Source organism: Lagopus muta, chromosome 1 (assembly GCF_023343835.1).
Source record: "Lagopus muta isolate bLagMut1 chromosome 1, bLagMut1 primary, whole genome shotgun sequence".
NCBI lineage: Eukaryota > Metazoa > Chordata > Aves > Galliformes > Phasianidae > Lagopus > Lagopus muta.
In genome coordinates, this window is record NC_064433.1 from 14,982,026 (window position 1) to 14,997,939 (window position 15,914).

General features: G+C 43.8%; 1 protein-coding gene across 7 annotated transcripts in view; it reads left to right on the forward strand.

Moving 5' to 3' along the window:
• Positions 1–5,987: 5,987 nt before the first annotated feature.
• KIF21A (kinesin family member 21A) overlaps positions 5,988–15,914 on the forward strand; it is an 83,695-nt gene continuing 73,768 nt past the window's right edge. For 4 of the 7 annotated variants that reach the window (XM_048964658.1, XM_048964668.1, XM_048964666.1 and 1 more), the window contains exon 1: positions 5,988–6,276. In XM_048964658.1, coding sequence (XP_048820615.1) covers positions 6,233–6,276 — 44 coding nt within the window. In that variant the 5' untranslated portion in view covers positions 5,988–6,232. The remainder of the gene's footprint in view (positions 6,277–15,914) is intronic. The other 3 variants (XM_048964698.1, XM_048964708.1, XM_048964679.1) reach the window with 1 other exon arrangement.

The window sequence follows — 15,914 nt, forward strand, 5'->3', positions numbered from 1 at the left end:
GCAGGAAAACGGAAACTTTCCTGACCTCATTGGAACTAATTTCATCAGAGCATTTTCCCAGAGGTGGAGAACTTAAAATTGATTTAATCTGGAATGTGCCAGGGTTTCGATGCTCACTATTTAAACATGTGAGCTAATTTTTTGTCTTATCTAGAGCAGACTGGCACAGCTGCTGACAGGAGGCTGCCTTGCCACCGCAGATACTGTGTGTGTGGGATTGCTGCCTTTTGGTACCTTCTGCAAGTGAAGTCTGAACCCAAAATTGACAGCATGGTGATGATGGGGGAAGGGTGAAGGACAGAGGAAAAATGAGGATACTGTTGGGAGGGATATTATGAAAAGCCCATCATGTTGGGTAACTGTATCCTAAAGGCAAGATTGGTATTGTGCAACTCCGACGCATTCAAGTCTGAACAGCTGGTTCTGGTGAGAGGCAGCAGAAATGAATTTCCCGTGCAGCTTTTGTATTAATAATTCATCTCATTAAGGTGTGGTCTAACAACACTAGCACAGGCCCCTGAATCAGCCCTGATACTGGTTCTGACAACCATTTCTTCTATGGACGTCTCCAATTCTCATTTTCTTCTTGCCTCAATTTCCCCATGAAAAAATGAGAAGAACTGTGCTTGCTTTGGCTCAAACTGTAAGACAGTTGGCTGAATGTGCTCTTCCTTGGAGACTTTTTTAGTCTTTCCCATTAGCATGGAGAACGCACAACACTGTTATCTTGATCTAGTAGAATTTGGGATTCTATCAAGACATCAGTGAGTCAGGCCCAAGTATCAGGCTTAGAAACACACATTTCTGATCCATGGTACAGAGTCCCCTGCAGGGACTGGTTGCACACTGGATGGTGTTTAATAGCCCAGAGCCACAGCAAGACCTCATCCTTCTCAGACTTAGGTTATAACCTTCCCAATACTGTGCAGGTTTGAATAGCATTATCACAAATCATCAAAATGAATTACATTATTGTAAACACAACTGTCTGATCTATTTTTTTCTCTCCTCCATTATTTACATCCTTTCTGTAATACCTGAAAGGACTTCCAATCAGCAGGGTAAATTTACAGGATTTTGCTGTAAAAAGCTGATTCCAACTTTCAGTTAACAAACAAATTCTTAAAACTCTGTGGCACAGAAGGCAAATTCATCCTAGACAAACCCATGTTCTTGAGCCATGTGTCTGTTACAATCCCTCTTGGGGAGGATTTATTCAGAGATGTATTTCAGCCTTCTTCATTTTCTAGTCTAGCAGTAGCAATTTATGTGTGTTACACAGCTCCATGCCATGTATATATTTATATCAAAACATTTATCTTGGTATAACCATCTTAGTGTAGAGTACAGTTGCACTAGTGCAAGCTACCTCAATATTTAGATCCTAAAGAAAGAAAAACAAGTGTATGTGTATCAGCACATTTTTGTTACATAGCACAAACACACTGAGCTGCAAAGAGAAGAGAATGGCTGCTTTGTTACAGTTTTGTACTGTTTTGTTAGCAGTGGTGCAGTGATACAGTGCAGTTTTTGTGCACAGAAAGCACTAGTTCATGAAGAAATTATTTCTTCATTGAATGTGATTGTACAGCTGGCAACTCTGTTCCCACTGAATCTTCTTGTCAGCTCCAGATACGATCCCTTAGTCATGTTTCTTTCCATTGTATTTTCTCTTCTCCAGTTCATTTAGTTTCTGGAAGGTAGATAGGAAAGATCCATCTCATTTTTTCTTGCTCTGGAGGTTCCCAGTGCTTCCTGAGCTCCAGGAACAACCCTGCAGAGCCATCACTTGGCTTTGACTCCAGAGATCCCTCTTCCTTCTCCACCCCATCCCTTCTGTTTTCTCTACCACTCTCTCTCCAGAGTTGTCTATGCTAAACCAGCTTGTTTCCTTTCCTTATCTGCTGCTTCTCTGATTATGCAAACATGATCTTGCACTCCCTTCTTCCTTGTCAACTCTGAATGTACCTTCCCTCATCCCATATGAGCCAAGAAACATTTTTCTTTAGCAGTTTGTTTTCAACATTTACTGGAACCAAAGGCCCCGTGGTACCTTCCTGCCTCTCACTTTAGAATGGCTTAACACCTTCCTCTGTGCTTTATCAAAAATCTCCGTGAGTGATGAGAAGAAAATAGAAAGCATTTGAGATGTCTTTGATAAGCTTAACTACTTCCAAAGACCTGCAGTTTGAAATAAGGAAGCCAGAGAAGGAAAACCTACTTCAAAAAAATCCATCAAAATCAAGTTCCAACAGTTTCTGGTTCAGTTTAGCATGGGGAGAAGATCTTTGAAAGGCTGGCTGCAGAAAAGCTTAAGTTTTGTGAAACCCTGAGGCATCACATGAGAAATAAAAACAAGAGGTTTGACTTTGCCAAGAATAAACCTGGAAGCATTGTATTCTTCGATGTTAAAGAGCTTAATGTTCATAAAAATAGAGTGATTACTGCTAAAGAATGAATATTGCTGACTTGATTTCAGTCAGCAACATCAGTTGAAACCCAGTTTCACGAGAGTTCAGTCACCCTTCTTGTGTCAGATGATGATGGAATACCGCTAACTGTTGGGTCATAGAGCTTATAGAGTTATGACAGACTCAGGCAAGAAAAAACTTATAGAGAAAATCTGTGACCACTTACATGAGGAGCAAAAATCTCTTCATTTTTTTCCCCACTGCCATGTAAATGTGAAGAAAAAAATTACTCATTAGAATGCATATTTTCTGTAGGGTTTGCATACATATTTAGGCTCCACAGTGTGTCTTTCCAAAATTATGGAATACATTGTGGGTGGTATGTAGTTAGTTTATTTATCATACAAATTCAAGAAGACAATATTCATTAATAAGATGATATCCTAACCATTTCCACTACTTAGGAGAAGAAGCACCAGAGAACATGACAGCTATATTCTGAAAGTGAGGCTGTTATCTGATATGGTTTTCATAGAATTGTAGAATTGTAGAATGGCCTGGGTTGCAAAGTTCCACAATGACCATCTAGTTTCAACCCCCTGCTATGTGCAGGGTCACCAACCAGCAAACCATACAGCCCAGAGCCACATCCAGCCTGGCCTTGAATGCCTCCAGGGATGGGGCATCCACAACCTCCTTGGGCAACCTGTTCCAGTGTGTCACCACCTTCTGTGTGAAAAACTTCCTACTAATATCTAACCTAAACCTCCCTTGTCCCAGTTTGAAACCATTTCCCCTTGTCCTATCACTATCCACCCCTGTAAACGGACGTTCCTCCTCCTGTTCCCTCAACCAATCCCTGTTTCCTCAACCTTTCCTCATAGGAGAAGTGCTCCAGCCCTCTGATCATCTGAGTGGCCCTCCTCTGGACCCACTCCAAGAGCTCCATGTCCTTCTTGTACTGCGGGCCCCAGGCCTGGATGCAGTACTGCAGTCGGGCCTCACAAGAGCTGAGTAGAGGGGGACAATCACCTCCCTCTTCCTGCTGGCCACCCCTTCTTTAATGCAGCCCAGAACACAGTTGGCCTTCCTGGCTGCAAGCGCACACTGCTGGCTCATGTCCAGCTTCTCGTCCACCAGGACCATCAAGTCCTTTTTTTTTTTTTTTGTACAATTAAATCTTAAATAAAAACAAAACAATATCAAAATATTATGAGATAGATCCTCATGGTTGTGAAATGTCAGGACAAACTTCTCTAACTTTCTATTATTTCCATTGGTTCTTCTCAGAACTAAATGGTACTTTCAGCAGGTCAAAGAAGATACTGTTAACCCCCTTACAATGGCCCTAGCTCCTAAACTTCTGTTTGAGCTTGCTTAGTGAGCACTAGAAAACTGTCACAGTTGAAATACTTAAAGTGAAGGCTCCACTATTTAAGTGGACTTGCGGTACTCTAATTAGGCCATTTCATAATCAGCTGGTACAGTGTTGACATGGCCTAGACAAGTAGTCCATAGGCATGACACAGTTCAAGACAGGTCTCGGACACGTAGATGGGATCTGCTTGCGATTAGTGTGGCAGATTGCACTGCAGTCTATTGAGATGCTCATTGAGGTCGTGTACAGCTCACGATTTTAAGCTCTATAATTTCTGATGCTTGCTTGAGGAACTCCGTGAGGAGATTCAGCATGTGGGCAGAGCGTGTGCGCGTGTGCGCCTGTGTTTGTCAGTCATAGCCCTTGCCCTCCCAAATGCAGATCTTTCTTTGGTTGCCCCAGTGAATGGCACGTGGCACTGAGTCATGTGGCAGGAGAATGGAGGGGGTGAAAGTGCACCAGCTGTGACAGTGCTGCTGCCAGGGAAGGCAGTCCCTCGCTGTCCTCTGAGCAGGGATCACAGACAGAAACTCTCCTGCTACTCCCTGGCACTGCAGTTTGTGCCCTTTATGAGAACAGCTGATCTGGAAGTGAACAGATGTGCAGGTCCTATTGTGGGCATGGCAAGGGGAACTAGGAAATGGGACTTCCACAGCTCTTTCTTTCGCTTTGAGATTTCATAAGTCTGTAAGTGTTATGATACAGCTTTATTAAAGATAAATCAGACATTGGTGATACTTACACAGTGAAGGTGAGGGACTGATCATGCCTTACTTATTGAAGTTAATCCTTCAGTGAGGTGAATAGGGTGCTGGAGAGCAGAAGGCATCTACATTTTAAGAAATAAAAAGCGGGAGAATTGTAATTTTCCTGAGTCAGTAAACATTATAGCACAATACTTTTTTACATTGAAAGAATGAGGAAAAGCCAAAATAAAGCACTTCATTTTAACAAAAGGCTTGTGCGTGTTCTGGAGATGGGGGTACAGAGAAAATGTGTCACACAAGGGATAGAAGCTATGTCTTTTTCCTGCTTTCCGTCTGGATGGACAAAGAGGAGACAACTCACATGAAACATGGCGAGAAGCTACATGTACTTTGCTGTGTCAGTTTCAGAGGAGCATTGCACTGGGTTGAAGTATTTAAGATAGAAAACATGCCTATGATACAGTAGGACCAAAATAAACATAATTGAGAAGCATTTTACTCCCCAAACTACTTCCTACAGCTACCTTATCACTTTCTCTTTAATCGCAACGTGGACAACAAATCCTCGCCATGAGGGTAAATCCTTTACGGTTCAGATGCAGACACTGATCCACCTGTAGTAACGTTAAGCTTAGGAGGAACTCTGCCAGACTCAGCTTGCTTAATTCGTTTCCAATGCAGATCACAGAGGAAGGGATGCAGTCAGGCAGAGATAAGCGACCAGGGACACGCGAGAGCTCACACGCGTGCTCATGCTCAGGGTGAGGCCGCCGTGCTGGGGCCCACCCAGCAGGAGATGCTGCCCAAGTGCAAATGCGGCTTTAATGCCTTCGTTACATTAGCGCCGCGTCAGCAGAAAAGAAGCATCGGATACATTTGGATAAGAAAGTATCCACTTTACTGAAGCTGCGAGAGCCAATGCATAATAACCTTCGTGCCTGCCGTGTTTGCTTAAGCGTTATTTTTAGCTGGATTTGTAAATGCGATGTAAATAATCGCTGATAGTCCAAAGACGCTGCACGCCAGGACGGGCCGCAGCGGCTCTGCAGCAGCTCAGCACCCCGCCCGCCTGAGCAGCCCTCGCCGCAACGCCCGGCCGCTCGCACGGCGAGCTCGTTGGCATCTCGTTACCATTCCCCAAACGGATGGAAAACCCTCCCGAGGAATGCGGATCGTTTGGGGGCAAAATAGCCGGGCTCGTTTCCCGGCTATTCGCATCGGGAATGAACGCTGCCCGCCCACCCGGCTCACAACCGAACGCCGGGCGCTCGGTGAAGGCGGCGGCAGCAGCGTCGGGCTCCGGCAGCGTCGGGTTCGGGCGGCGGCAGCCCCGCGGCCGGCGGGCACGAGGCTCCCGAGGGGCGGGCGGGCGGGAAGGAGGCAGCGGGGGGCGAGCGCCGCGCGCTCCCGTCGGGCCGCGTGCCCGCGCCGTGCCTACCGCCGGCCCGGGGCGGGGCCGTGACGCATTGCGGCTGGAGCGGGCCCGGGGCTGGGGCCGGCGCCCGGGGCTCGTCCCCCCGGCCGGCGGACCGCAAGAGCGAGCGACGGCGCGACGGCGCTCCCCGCCCAGGGACTGGCGGGGCCGCAGCGGGGCGGGGGCAGAGGAGCGGCGGTCCCGCCCCGAGCTCCGCGGTTCTACCTTAGCCGTTCCGGCACCTAAAATGGCTGGAGCGCGGCGCTGCGGGAGGTGAGAGGAGTCTCGGCCCCGCTTGCGGCGCTGCCCGCCACCCGGCAGCATGTCGGCCGGCCAGGACGAGAGCTCGGTGCGGGTGGCCGTCAGGTAAGCGGCGGCTGCAGGTGGGGGAGCGGGGCGGCCCTCCGCGGAGCTGCGTCCGCCCGGAGGGAGCGCGCCGCCGCTGGGAGCTCCACGCGGGGCCTCATTCTGACTTCTTTTTTCCCTCGGAGGCGGCGGAGAGGTGGACAAACGCTTCTCGAGGCCGCCTTGCTCGTCGAGTCGTTCTCGGCCTCGCGCTTTCAGCCGTGTCGCCGCACAGCTCCCGCTAATGACGGCCCCGCTGCCGCTCCTGCGCTCCGCGGTGCGAACCGCGCGGCTGCTTGCAGCAAACGGCAGTTTGTGTAGGAGCCGTGCTGGGAACGGAGCTTCAATCGTTCGGGAACATCAGCTCATTCAAATTACGCTTTTTTTTAATCGGAGATAAAAATCTGGTGTTCGGCAGCGAGCTCCTGGCTCTTCTCGGTTTTCTACGTGAAGATGTTACGTTTGAAGAACTTCCAGATTAGCCTACGGATGTCTTAAGTTTCAGGATGCCTTTACATAATTCAAATATAAGAGGAAATAGACCTGCACGCACGCACACGTACAGCAGAATGCACGTGTTTGGGTTGGGGTCGTGGTACTGAATGGGGATTGTGGGTTTTTTCCCCTCTAAAGAAGGTTCTCTGCGTTACTTGCTGCTGCTCTGGTGGCACACGCGGTCAGACCTCGGGCAAGGTCTGTCTCTCCGTTTGGGGTTTGCAGCCACCGCATGCGCTTCACCTTATGCCTAATTCAGGGACTGCACAGGAAGACAAAGCAGGTGGATAGCTGTGCTAAACAGGGCGTAGGAATAAGCCGTGCTGCTGAGAGCTGCTGCTGGTGGGTGTGTTGGGGGGAACAGCTCAATAACATTTTTGGTAAACAGGCACCGCCCCTGTGTGATAACATGGGATGTACGCTGCAGTTGTGCTGCCCGTGCAGAGAGATGCTTCTGCGGGAGTGGTTTTCTGCCCGAGCCTTTTTCACACAGAGTACAGGGAGGTATTATTCTAAAGCACGATTAGGCTGTGTATTTAAAGAGGAAAATATGAGATAGGTGTGATCCCCAAAATAGAGCGTGTTGCAGGTTAGCAGACTGCTCTGTCATTTGAAGAAAATAGTAAATATCCTTCAAGCCAAGGAAAATAGCGGTGTAGGAGTTCATTTAAAATACAAAGGGCTGTTGTTACTGGAAATTGACTAAAAGCTGCTGGTGCAGATATGTCCATGGTTGTAGACGTGTTATGATAAATAGATTAGAAATAATCTATGGCAAAGGGTTGATAAAAGTGAATGAGCATGGCTCAGCTGCATTACGATGGATCACGGTAGCTCTTGAAAACAAATCCTAAATGTTACAAGGCATATTTCTGTAGCATAATTGGACAACTGAGGTCCTGCAGCTGAGTACAGCTTGCTAGGAATGAGGGATTGCATCTTTGCTCCCATCTGCCTGCTTTGTCAGATTAACTGTTCACATGCAGTTAATCATTTCTCCTTCTCGGTTTAGAAGCCAGGATCAAACCCTTGCACAACTGCTTTTTCCTTGCCAGTAACTTCTCTATTATTTCTGTTTGTGTATTCTGTGTAGTGCTGTAGTGCTCTGAGCTGCAAGACCAGTTGCATCAGCACAGTGCTGTGCTGATGAAAACTACTGAATTCTGTTTCCTTCTTTTGGTTCTTCAGTCCTTTTGGGGGATTTGAGCTTAGTTCAGCATTGGTCTCTGCTGTTACAATGATTTAGTCTGTTTTTACATGTATGTTTTATGAACAGGGCTTGCCCAACAGGAGCCCTGAGTTTTAGGTTGCAACCCACATAGTAGTAACTCAACTGAGATGTTTCAAAGGCATTTTGCCCTGAGCTTTCTGAAGAGCTGCATTAGCTTGAGCCTTAATCAGAGTTGTAGGATAGACATTACTGAAATGATTTAGCAAATTGTTTTGTTGTTTCTTTTTTTTTCCAAAACCTAGTTATTTCACCTAATGGTAGACAACACTATTCAAAAATACTTCTTTCTTTCCAACCAGCACCACCTTAAAGCTATCATTTTGTATGTTAATTGCTCCCCATTTTCTTTAGTGTAATAATGGGTTTGTGAGCACTGAGCTAAATACTGTTTAGTGAAGCATGAAAGCTGTAAAGAATTTGGCAGGTAATCCAGTAACTAAGGTTAAATTCCCCACTTAAGAAAAAAAATTCTTTCTGTATTGCAGCCTCCACTGAAAGAGTTGTGGACTCGCTATTTTGGTAATAGTGTGCAACTTCAACAGAGAGCTTTGCTCTGTGCCTGTGTGTAGTGCCTGTTTTCAGATGAAATCAGGGGGGCCTCGTGATGGCTATCTGAGCTCTTTTTTCTTTTACATGTGAAAAGCTACTCTTTTTGTCACGCTGAAATTACCGCCTTCCTTCTGTCAATGTCTTTTCAGCAGATGAAGATTCACTTTTGTTGAGGAAGCTCTGAAGTGCTGCAGGCCATCAGGCAGGTAGTTCTGGAATCAAGTTCGCAGAAGGATGTCAGTTATAGTTTCAAATTTTTGGGTATTTGCCGTGTTAGCCACGATGTGGTGTAACTCAGGCTTCTTATGGGTTGGGTAGATGAGGTTCTCACCGACTGCTGTGATCCTCTCTAGCCACAGCATGTGTTGGTGTGGAACTTAGTTATTGTGTGAGCTATCTGGGGCTTGGGACTTGAAATGTCTCCAACAGGGGAGGTGGCAGTGCCTGTCCTCACTCTGTATGGGCATCCTAGGGCTCGGAGCACCTGGTCTATCGTGTTGTGTCCTTGCCTAAAGCAGCAGGGTTGGAATGAGATGATCTTAAAGGCCCCTCCCAACCCATTCTGTGATCTTACCAAGGCTGATCTGAGCATACAGAAAGGTTGGAGTTAGGTCCTTTGCCTTTTTGACACAAGTTAAACAAGGGAACTCTTGAAGAGAGCAGTAATGGATGGATGGAGCTCATCAGAAGGCTTGCTTGGGGGACTTGCCTCTGCTGAAGCATAAAACAGTGTCTGTTACATGTATCCTGTTATAGAGAAGACAACAGAATTGTGGAAAATGGAAGTGTCTGTCTTCTAGTGCTCCATAAGAGAAGGATGGCTTTAATTCATGCTGAGTCACTGAGAGTCCCAGACACAAAGATGATAAGCTTCAGCGTTGATTGGTAATGCAGCCTTTTAAGATGCTGTATGAGGACAGAGGAAGAAATAATAAAGAGTTATGTGAAAAGGTGAATAGCTCTGCAAGTGACCAACAACCAAGGAAAAGTACAGTGGTCACTGAGATGTGGTTGAATGATGCCTCAGGTGGAGCAGACAGTGAAAGGGTATGAACTGTGTGGTGGTGCAGCTGAAGGAAATAGAGCTGCAGCGTTGGGCATGCTGTCATAGAGGAAGATGGAATCCAGTTGAAACTGTGTTAATGGCCAAAAGCAAAGAACCAGGAAAATGAGTAGTTAGGGGATGGTGTTTTATCACCAGGTATATTTAATATCAGAGAGCAGTGAAGGGAAGAGCTGTGGAAGTGTTTTATTGATTAATTCATTTATTTTTAAATCCTCCTTATGTTTGAGTTGATGTGCTTTATTCACTACTTTGGCAAGAGCATGAGTACCACTACTTCAGCTGCTGCTGTCAGGGCTGTGTTACAGCCCTCAAGCAAAGAGGAGCTGTGGGATATGGCCACCCAGATTTCCCTGAATCATCTCAGAGGTGCCCTTCTTGTACCTGCCCTGCCTCTCTGCCATACACTGTAATGCTGCTTCACCACGGTGAAATCTGATTTTTGCCAAGTATGGCAATTTCATGTACAAAATATAAGGCATCTGTCAGGAAACTTTTTAAGTAACAGTGAAAGTAATAATTGTAGCTGACGAATGAAACCTTCTATTTCTGGTATTCCAAGAGGGGAAATGTACTGATTACTAATTCAATGTCAGTATGTTTGCTTGTTTATTTATTTATTTGCCCAACTAATCAAGCTGCTTGTGGCATGAGATCAGGATATGCTGTGAGCTTCTGATAAGGCAAATGGGATGTGTTCATTCCTTGTAACCTCAACCTTCTGCTGCATAGATTTGTTCTGGAAGCTCTGGGTTTGTTCCTCCCTTGTCCCCAGTTCCTGAGCTACTTAGTTGGCTCTCTTCTGCACTTCTTGCTCTTTTGTTAGTTTCTATTTTTTATTTTTTATTTTTCCTTCCCATCTACTATTTGAGTACCTTTCCATCTTTCATGTTCTTCCCAGCAGTTATTTCTAATAGCTTCTGCACCGAAGTTATTTTCCTCTGTGCTGGATCCAGCTATTGCAAGCTGGAAAGAAGGAGTTGAATGGAAGGAACCTGCCTTTTTGATGGCTGTGCTTTGAAGCACCTTGTGTGTTAAAATTAATTTTCTTACTTAGGTTGCTGTTCTGCAAATGGCACCACAAATGTCAGCTGAATATCCATGCCTGCTGTGATGTATATATTGCAGGCTCTGGAGGTACTGGTTTCATGCTTCCTGTACAGCGCTAAGCATCTCTTACTATTTAAATCGTTCTGTAAGTAGTTAAGCAACAGAATAGATTACAGTAATATCCACTGGATCCTAAAAATGAACTTTCTTCAGTTACAATCCAGCTGTAATTATGTAAGGATGTGAAAGTTTTTCAGGAAAAATATCTGAGAAAATGATGTATGAATGAAGTTCAGCAGTCCAGCAGCATGCAATTATGCAGTAATGCCCTGTAAGGGCAAAAAAAAAGTTGTTTGGCAGTATTAAATAGTGATTTTTTTTTTTTTGTTAGTCTTGTCAAGTGTTGGGAAATATTTCTGTTGGAGAGTCTGTTAATGGAAGGATACCAAAGAAATCTAGCTTTTGGAAAGCTCACGTTGCATATCTTTTGTAAGTTTTCATGTTACTCTTTGCACCGTGACTTAAACAAACATTCCCTTGTCCTTTGCTGAAACTTTATGCCACCCCATCCATATGTTTTGCATTTTAGCTAGGGAAAAAAAACACAGCACCATCTGCTGCTGAATTAATTCAGGTTTCATCATATCTGACTCGATCATCCGTAACTGATATTGCTTGGGGCAGGCTGGGATCTGTGATCTTGCTTTCTAGGAAATAAACTTGCCTTTCCACAGCTCGTGAGGTAACCACAAACTCATTCTTTTGTGTAGGGGAAAGAAAGCCTAGTCAGGCATTTCCCTTCACGTTATGTATTCCTTGCCAAAAGATGAATGCGTCTTCAATTGTAACAAAACAAAACCGACCAGGAGTGGTATTAGTTTGTCCGTGATTGCAGGTGGATTGTATTTTGAACTTAAGTAAAGCTTGTAGAAGACCTGGGAATTTAGTTCACTTTGGAAATCTGGTTTCCATTTGGTGACATTCTCTTTGCTGCACTCTGTAGAGAGTTAAAGGAATGTCTGTGCTACAATGTGAGCCCCATTACTGAGCTCAGGGCTTCACCTTTTCCTCTTTTCTGTGCGGCTCCTGTGAGTTCTTCTACAGTAACTGAATGACTCATGTGCTTGGGATTGAGGGAGCCTTGCTCCCTCCCTCTGCTTTCCCTTTCTTTGCTCCAAGTGCTTCATAGGTTCCCCTTGCTGCCGAGACTGAGATGGTTGCTGAAGTTTTCACTTTTCTCTTAAGTTGCATGATTACAGATAGGAAATAAAGCTGTTTTAGGTGCGTTTTTTTAGCTGATTGAGGAGAAGATTCTGTATTCTGTCATATCTGGGGCTGCTGGAGCAGATGATTTTTTTTTTTTGTTATACTAATTTAATTCCTGTGTAGAGCACTTACAAGAAGTTAAAAGTATTGTTTGAACTGGAGAACAAAAAAACTTAATTAGAAATCAAACACAATCTGAACGAGTCCAGCAAGAGTAACTACATGAGCTGTGCCTTTTTCTTGTGTGCTCTTTCCCTTCTTCTCTAAAATTATTTTAAATCTGTACTCATTTTCTTTCTGTTATTACTTTCTTTTTTTGTAGTTCTCTGTATTACTTTCCAGTTTTCCCTAGTGAAACTTGGCTGAGATAAATGTCTGCCCCAGTGTGACTAAAGGCAGAAACTCAGCCTTATTTTTTTCCAACAAGTTCTCTAGTTTGATGCATTTACCATAGCAACAGCATGCAAATGGAGACCAGTGGAAGGGTTTTAAAGACAGTGGCACAGTGACTTTGATGTGCAGAGAAGGTCTCTCCAATATATTTTTAAATGTTTAAAATGTGAACCTACTTGCATTGCCTTTGAAAATTCATGAAGGGACATACATGCCTGAAACCTTTCTGTCCTTGAAGTTGTTCTTGTTGGTTCTGAAAATTCTAACTTTTTTCAACTGATTCATTTATTGTGTGATGAAAACCAGTAGTGGTTTTCTTGTTTTTACTTTATGACCTTTCCATATGCTGCAGGATCTGTTGTGAAGTGCTGATTATGGACTGTATGTAATTGGGAAGGGTGATAGATGCTTACGGTGCTCGTCTGGTGGTGTTTATATCCACACTTACTGTTCCGTGTTCAGTCTCTGGCCATAAATCTTGCTGTCTACTCAGCATCAACCACAGCATGATCTTAACAAGATTTTTAAGTGTAATATTAGTACTGCTGGAGTGGACCAGTTAAGCTGCTGATACAGAGCTAGCCACTGGATTAATGTAAAATGTCTCCTGGATAGACTCTGGGAACCAGGAGTGAGGAGTGGGTACCATTTTTGTTGTTCAGCAGCCTTCAGCAGGTTTGCTTAAGTCCACCAGTGCTGGTGTAACTCATTTTTCTGATCAGTTGACAAGTGCTAGGCTTGCTGTCTGGGACAGTGCACACTTTAGGCAACTTTAGGATTTAATTCTGTCAAGCAAAAATGAATGATGCATCCCTTGAGTTGGTGGAGTTCCATCAAGAGAGGCTGAGAGCAACAAAACATTCGTAGAAGGTTTTAAAATGATTTTTCGTTATGCACAGTAATCTACACGTGTACAAGTTGAAGGATGTTTTTGGAAATGGATTCAAGAGTTTGTTTTCTCATTGGTGCTGCTTGTATTTGTGCTGCTATAGGACAGCTACGAAGCTCGGGTGCTTACCTGATGCTTAACTTTTGCAGGACATTGTACATCTAATGCAGATTCTGTATACTTCAAGTACTCCAAGTTTCCTGAAATGCCACACAGTAGATGGAAAGACACTGATTTTTTTTTTTAAATTTTTTTTCCTCCCTCTTCATGTATTTTTAACTTAATTAGTCCTTCTAAAGGCTCGTTATCCCAAGATCCTGGGACTGCTCATCTCTCATGCAGTGGTTTTGATCAGATACTTCTGCCAGCTGCAGTAGTTCCTCTTTTTCAGTTTGTGCTTGATTCTGTCCAGAATCACTGTGCCTCTGTCTTTACCTTGTGAGTCTGAATGATATGAAGGTATGTAGCGAGCCTTTCTTTTATTTCTTTTTTCTAATCTTCTTGTGCTCTGCTGGTGCTTCCTGTTTTGCCTGCTCAGAATTGTGTCTTAAGTTCCTCAGGCCAAAGATACAGCTTTAAAGTGTAGTAAGCACTTCTAGAGTTGTGTAAGTAATACATAATGCAGTATAATGAGAAAAACAGCTGCTGGTAAAACACCTTAGTCATTACCTTCTATGGAAAGTGCTACAATCAAAAACTTCTGTTTTGCTAAAGCACCCATATGGCTTTGTTTCCATAACCCTCTCTCCATTTCTCTCCTGATTGTTTAAATTTTTTTTTTTAATATGAAAAGAATAGAATTAAAAAAGCTAATGCAAAACACTGATCCATAGGAAATGGCTGACTGATCCTAAGCAAACAATACTTTTCATTGGTTTTTGCTCCGTAGCAGTTGTCCAGGTAAGGTGTCTTTCAGTCCTTGGTCTCAAATGTGTTCCTTTTGAAGTCTAAATGTTTAATAAATATTTATTTCTGGCTCTGTAATGTGATGCCTTTGAATACTGCATTTTGTTTTCATTGGTTTTGTTTTTTTCCCCCCGCTAAGTATTACCCATACATGTTAATTTGGAGACTGGTATTACTGATATTTCCCATGTTTTCTTTTTTCTAGTTGCAATTATGTCACAAGTGAATAATCTGTACATTTGAGATAGTTTTATTTGTTTAATGAGAAAACTATTTTCTGGTCCTCAGTGTATTTCAAATATTCTCATGCAGGGCTGAGGAAGAGTAAATATTATACATATCTTTTCTTACACATAAGAGGGAAGAGAAGGGCTACCCTACTTACAGTTTGAAGTAATAGCAGGTCAGAAAGAGGGCCGCCAGTTCAATCTGCGTTACCTGTAGTGCGATTTACACTTCTGTCTGATCTGATCACTCGGGGACAATACAGGTCTGGGGTAGGAACTGCTATTGACAGGTAAGCCATTTAATACTGAAGTACATTGATTCTTAATATCTGTATATTTTTTAATGCTCCCAAAGCTAATTCTTTCCTCATGGCCCACGTGGTGTTGGCTGGTCATCTGGTAAACTTGCTGTTTTGGCTCTGAATTTTGAAGCTACCTGTAGGTCTGCTTCCTTATAGTTGCTAGCAAAGCCTTTGGGGAACAGATGGGCTTTCATTGTTCATTAAATGTCAACAAGTAAAGCCTTGCTAGGCCCAAAAGAGGAATAAACATTCTACAGTTGAGAGCCTCAGATGAAAGTGCTTTGTTCTGTGCTGCCAGGGCTGAAAGCAGGGCTAGCCCATCCTGGGCTGATTCTTCTGTTGATTTTTAACTCCTGTGGCTGCTGAGAAGTTTTTTGGGAGGTAGAGAGGGGTCTTATATCAAGTGATGTTAGCCTACATCTTGGATGCTAGTTGACTGACAGTAAAGGGCAAGTGTACTCTCTGCTGTTGTTATAGGCAAGTGATTTTTAATAATATATGAAAATTAATCATGAAATGAAAGTATTGTGGCAAAAAAAGAAAATTAGACTTCAGAAAAAATGGAGTTTTTATGCAAGGCACAAAGTCATCCATGATAATCCTGATAATGTCTTGGCTGATGTCCAGCTTTCAGTTTCAGTTCAGTTCAAGAAAAAATGCAGACTAATTAGAGGGAATTGAGGAGAGAAGGGTGATTACTGGGCATCTAAAAACAGGGCTGGTTCTATAATGTGAGATATGAGAAGGTGAAGATTGCTAAGAGCTGTGTTTTGAAATACTTAGTGCCAAATGCAAAGTAGAAGGGAATAAATTGTTCTTCATGTTCCAGCCAGGTTAACAGGCTTAACCTCCAATAAGAAAAGACAGTAAGGAAGCATTTATCTATTGTTAGGATGGATGTCCTGGGGCAGTTTGCGGAGATGTGATATCATCCATAGGAGAGACTTCTAAAAACAAATCAAACTGATATCTGTCATGGATATGGACATAGATGATATTAGTACAGAAAAGTAGAGTGGGTGAGTAATCTCTAGGACATTTTCATGTGTCTTCCATCCCAATTGCCTGCAATTCCATGAAGTTGCATGTCCATTGTCAAGGCCTGAATTCAGCACACTTGAATCATAGAATGGCTTGGGTTGGAAGAGATGTCAAAGGTCATCTAGTTCCAAATCCCCTTGCCACAAGCAGGATTGCTGACCGTTACATCTAGCACTAGACCAAGCTGTCCAGGGCCCCTTCCAGCCTGGCCTTGAACACCTTCAGGGATGGAGCATCTACATCTCTG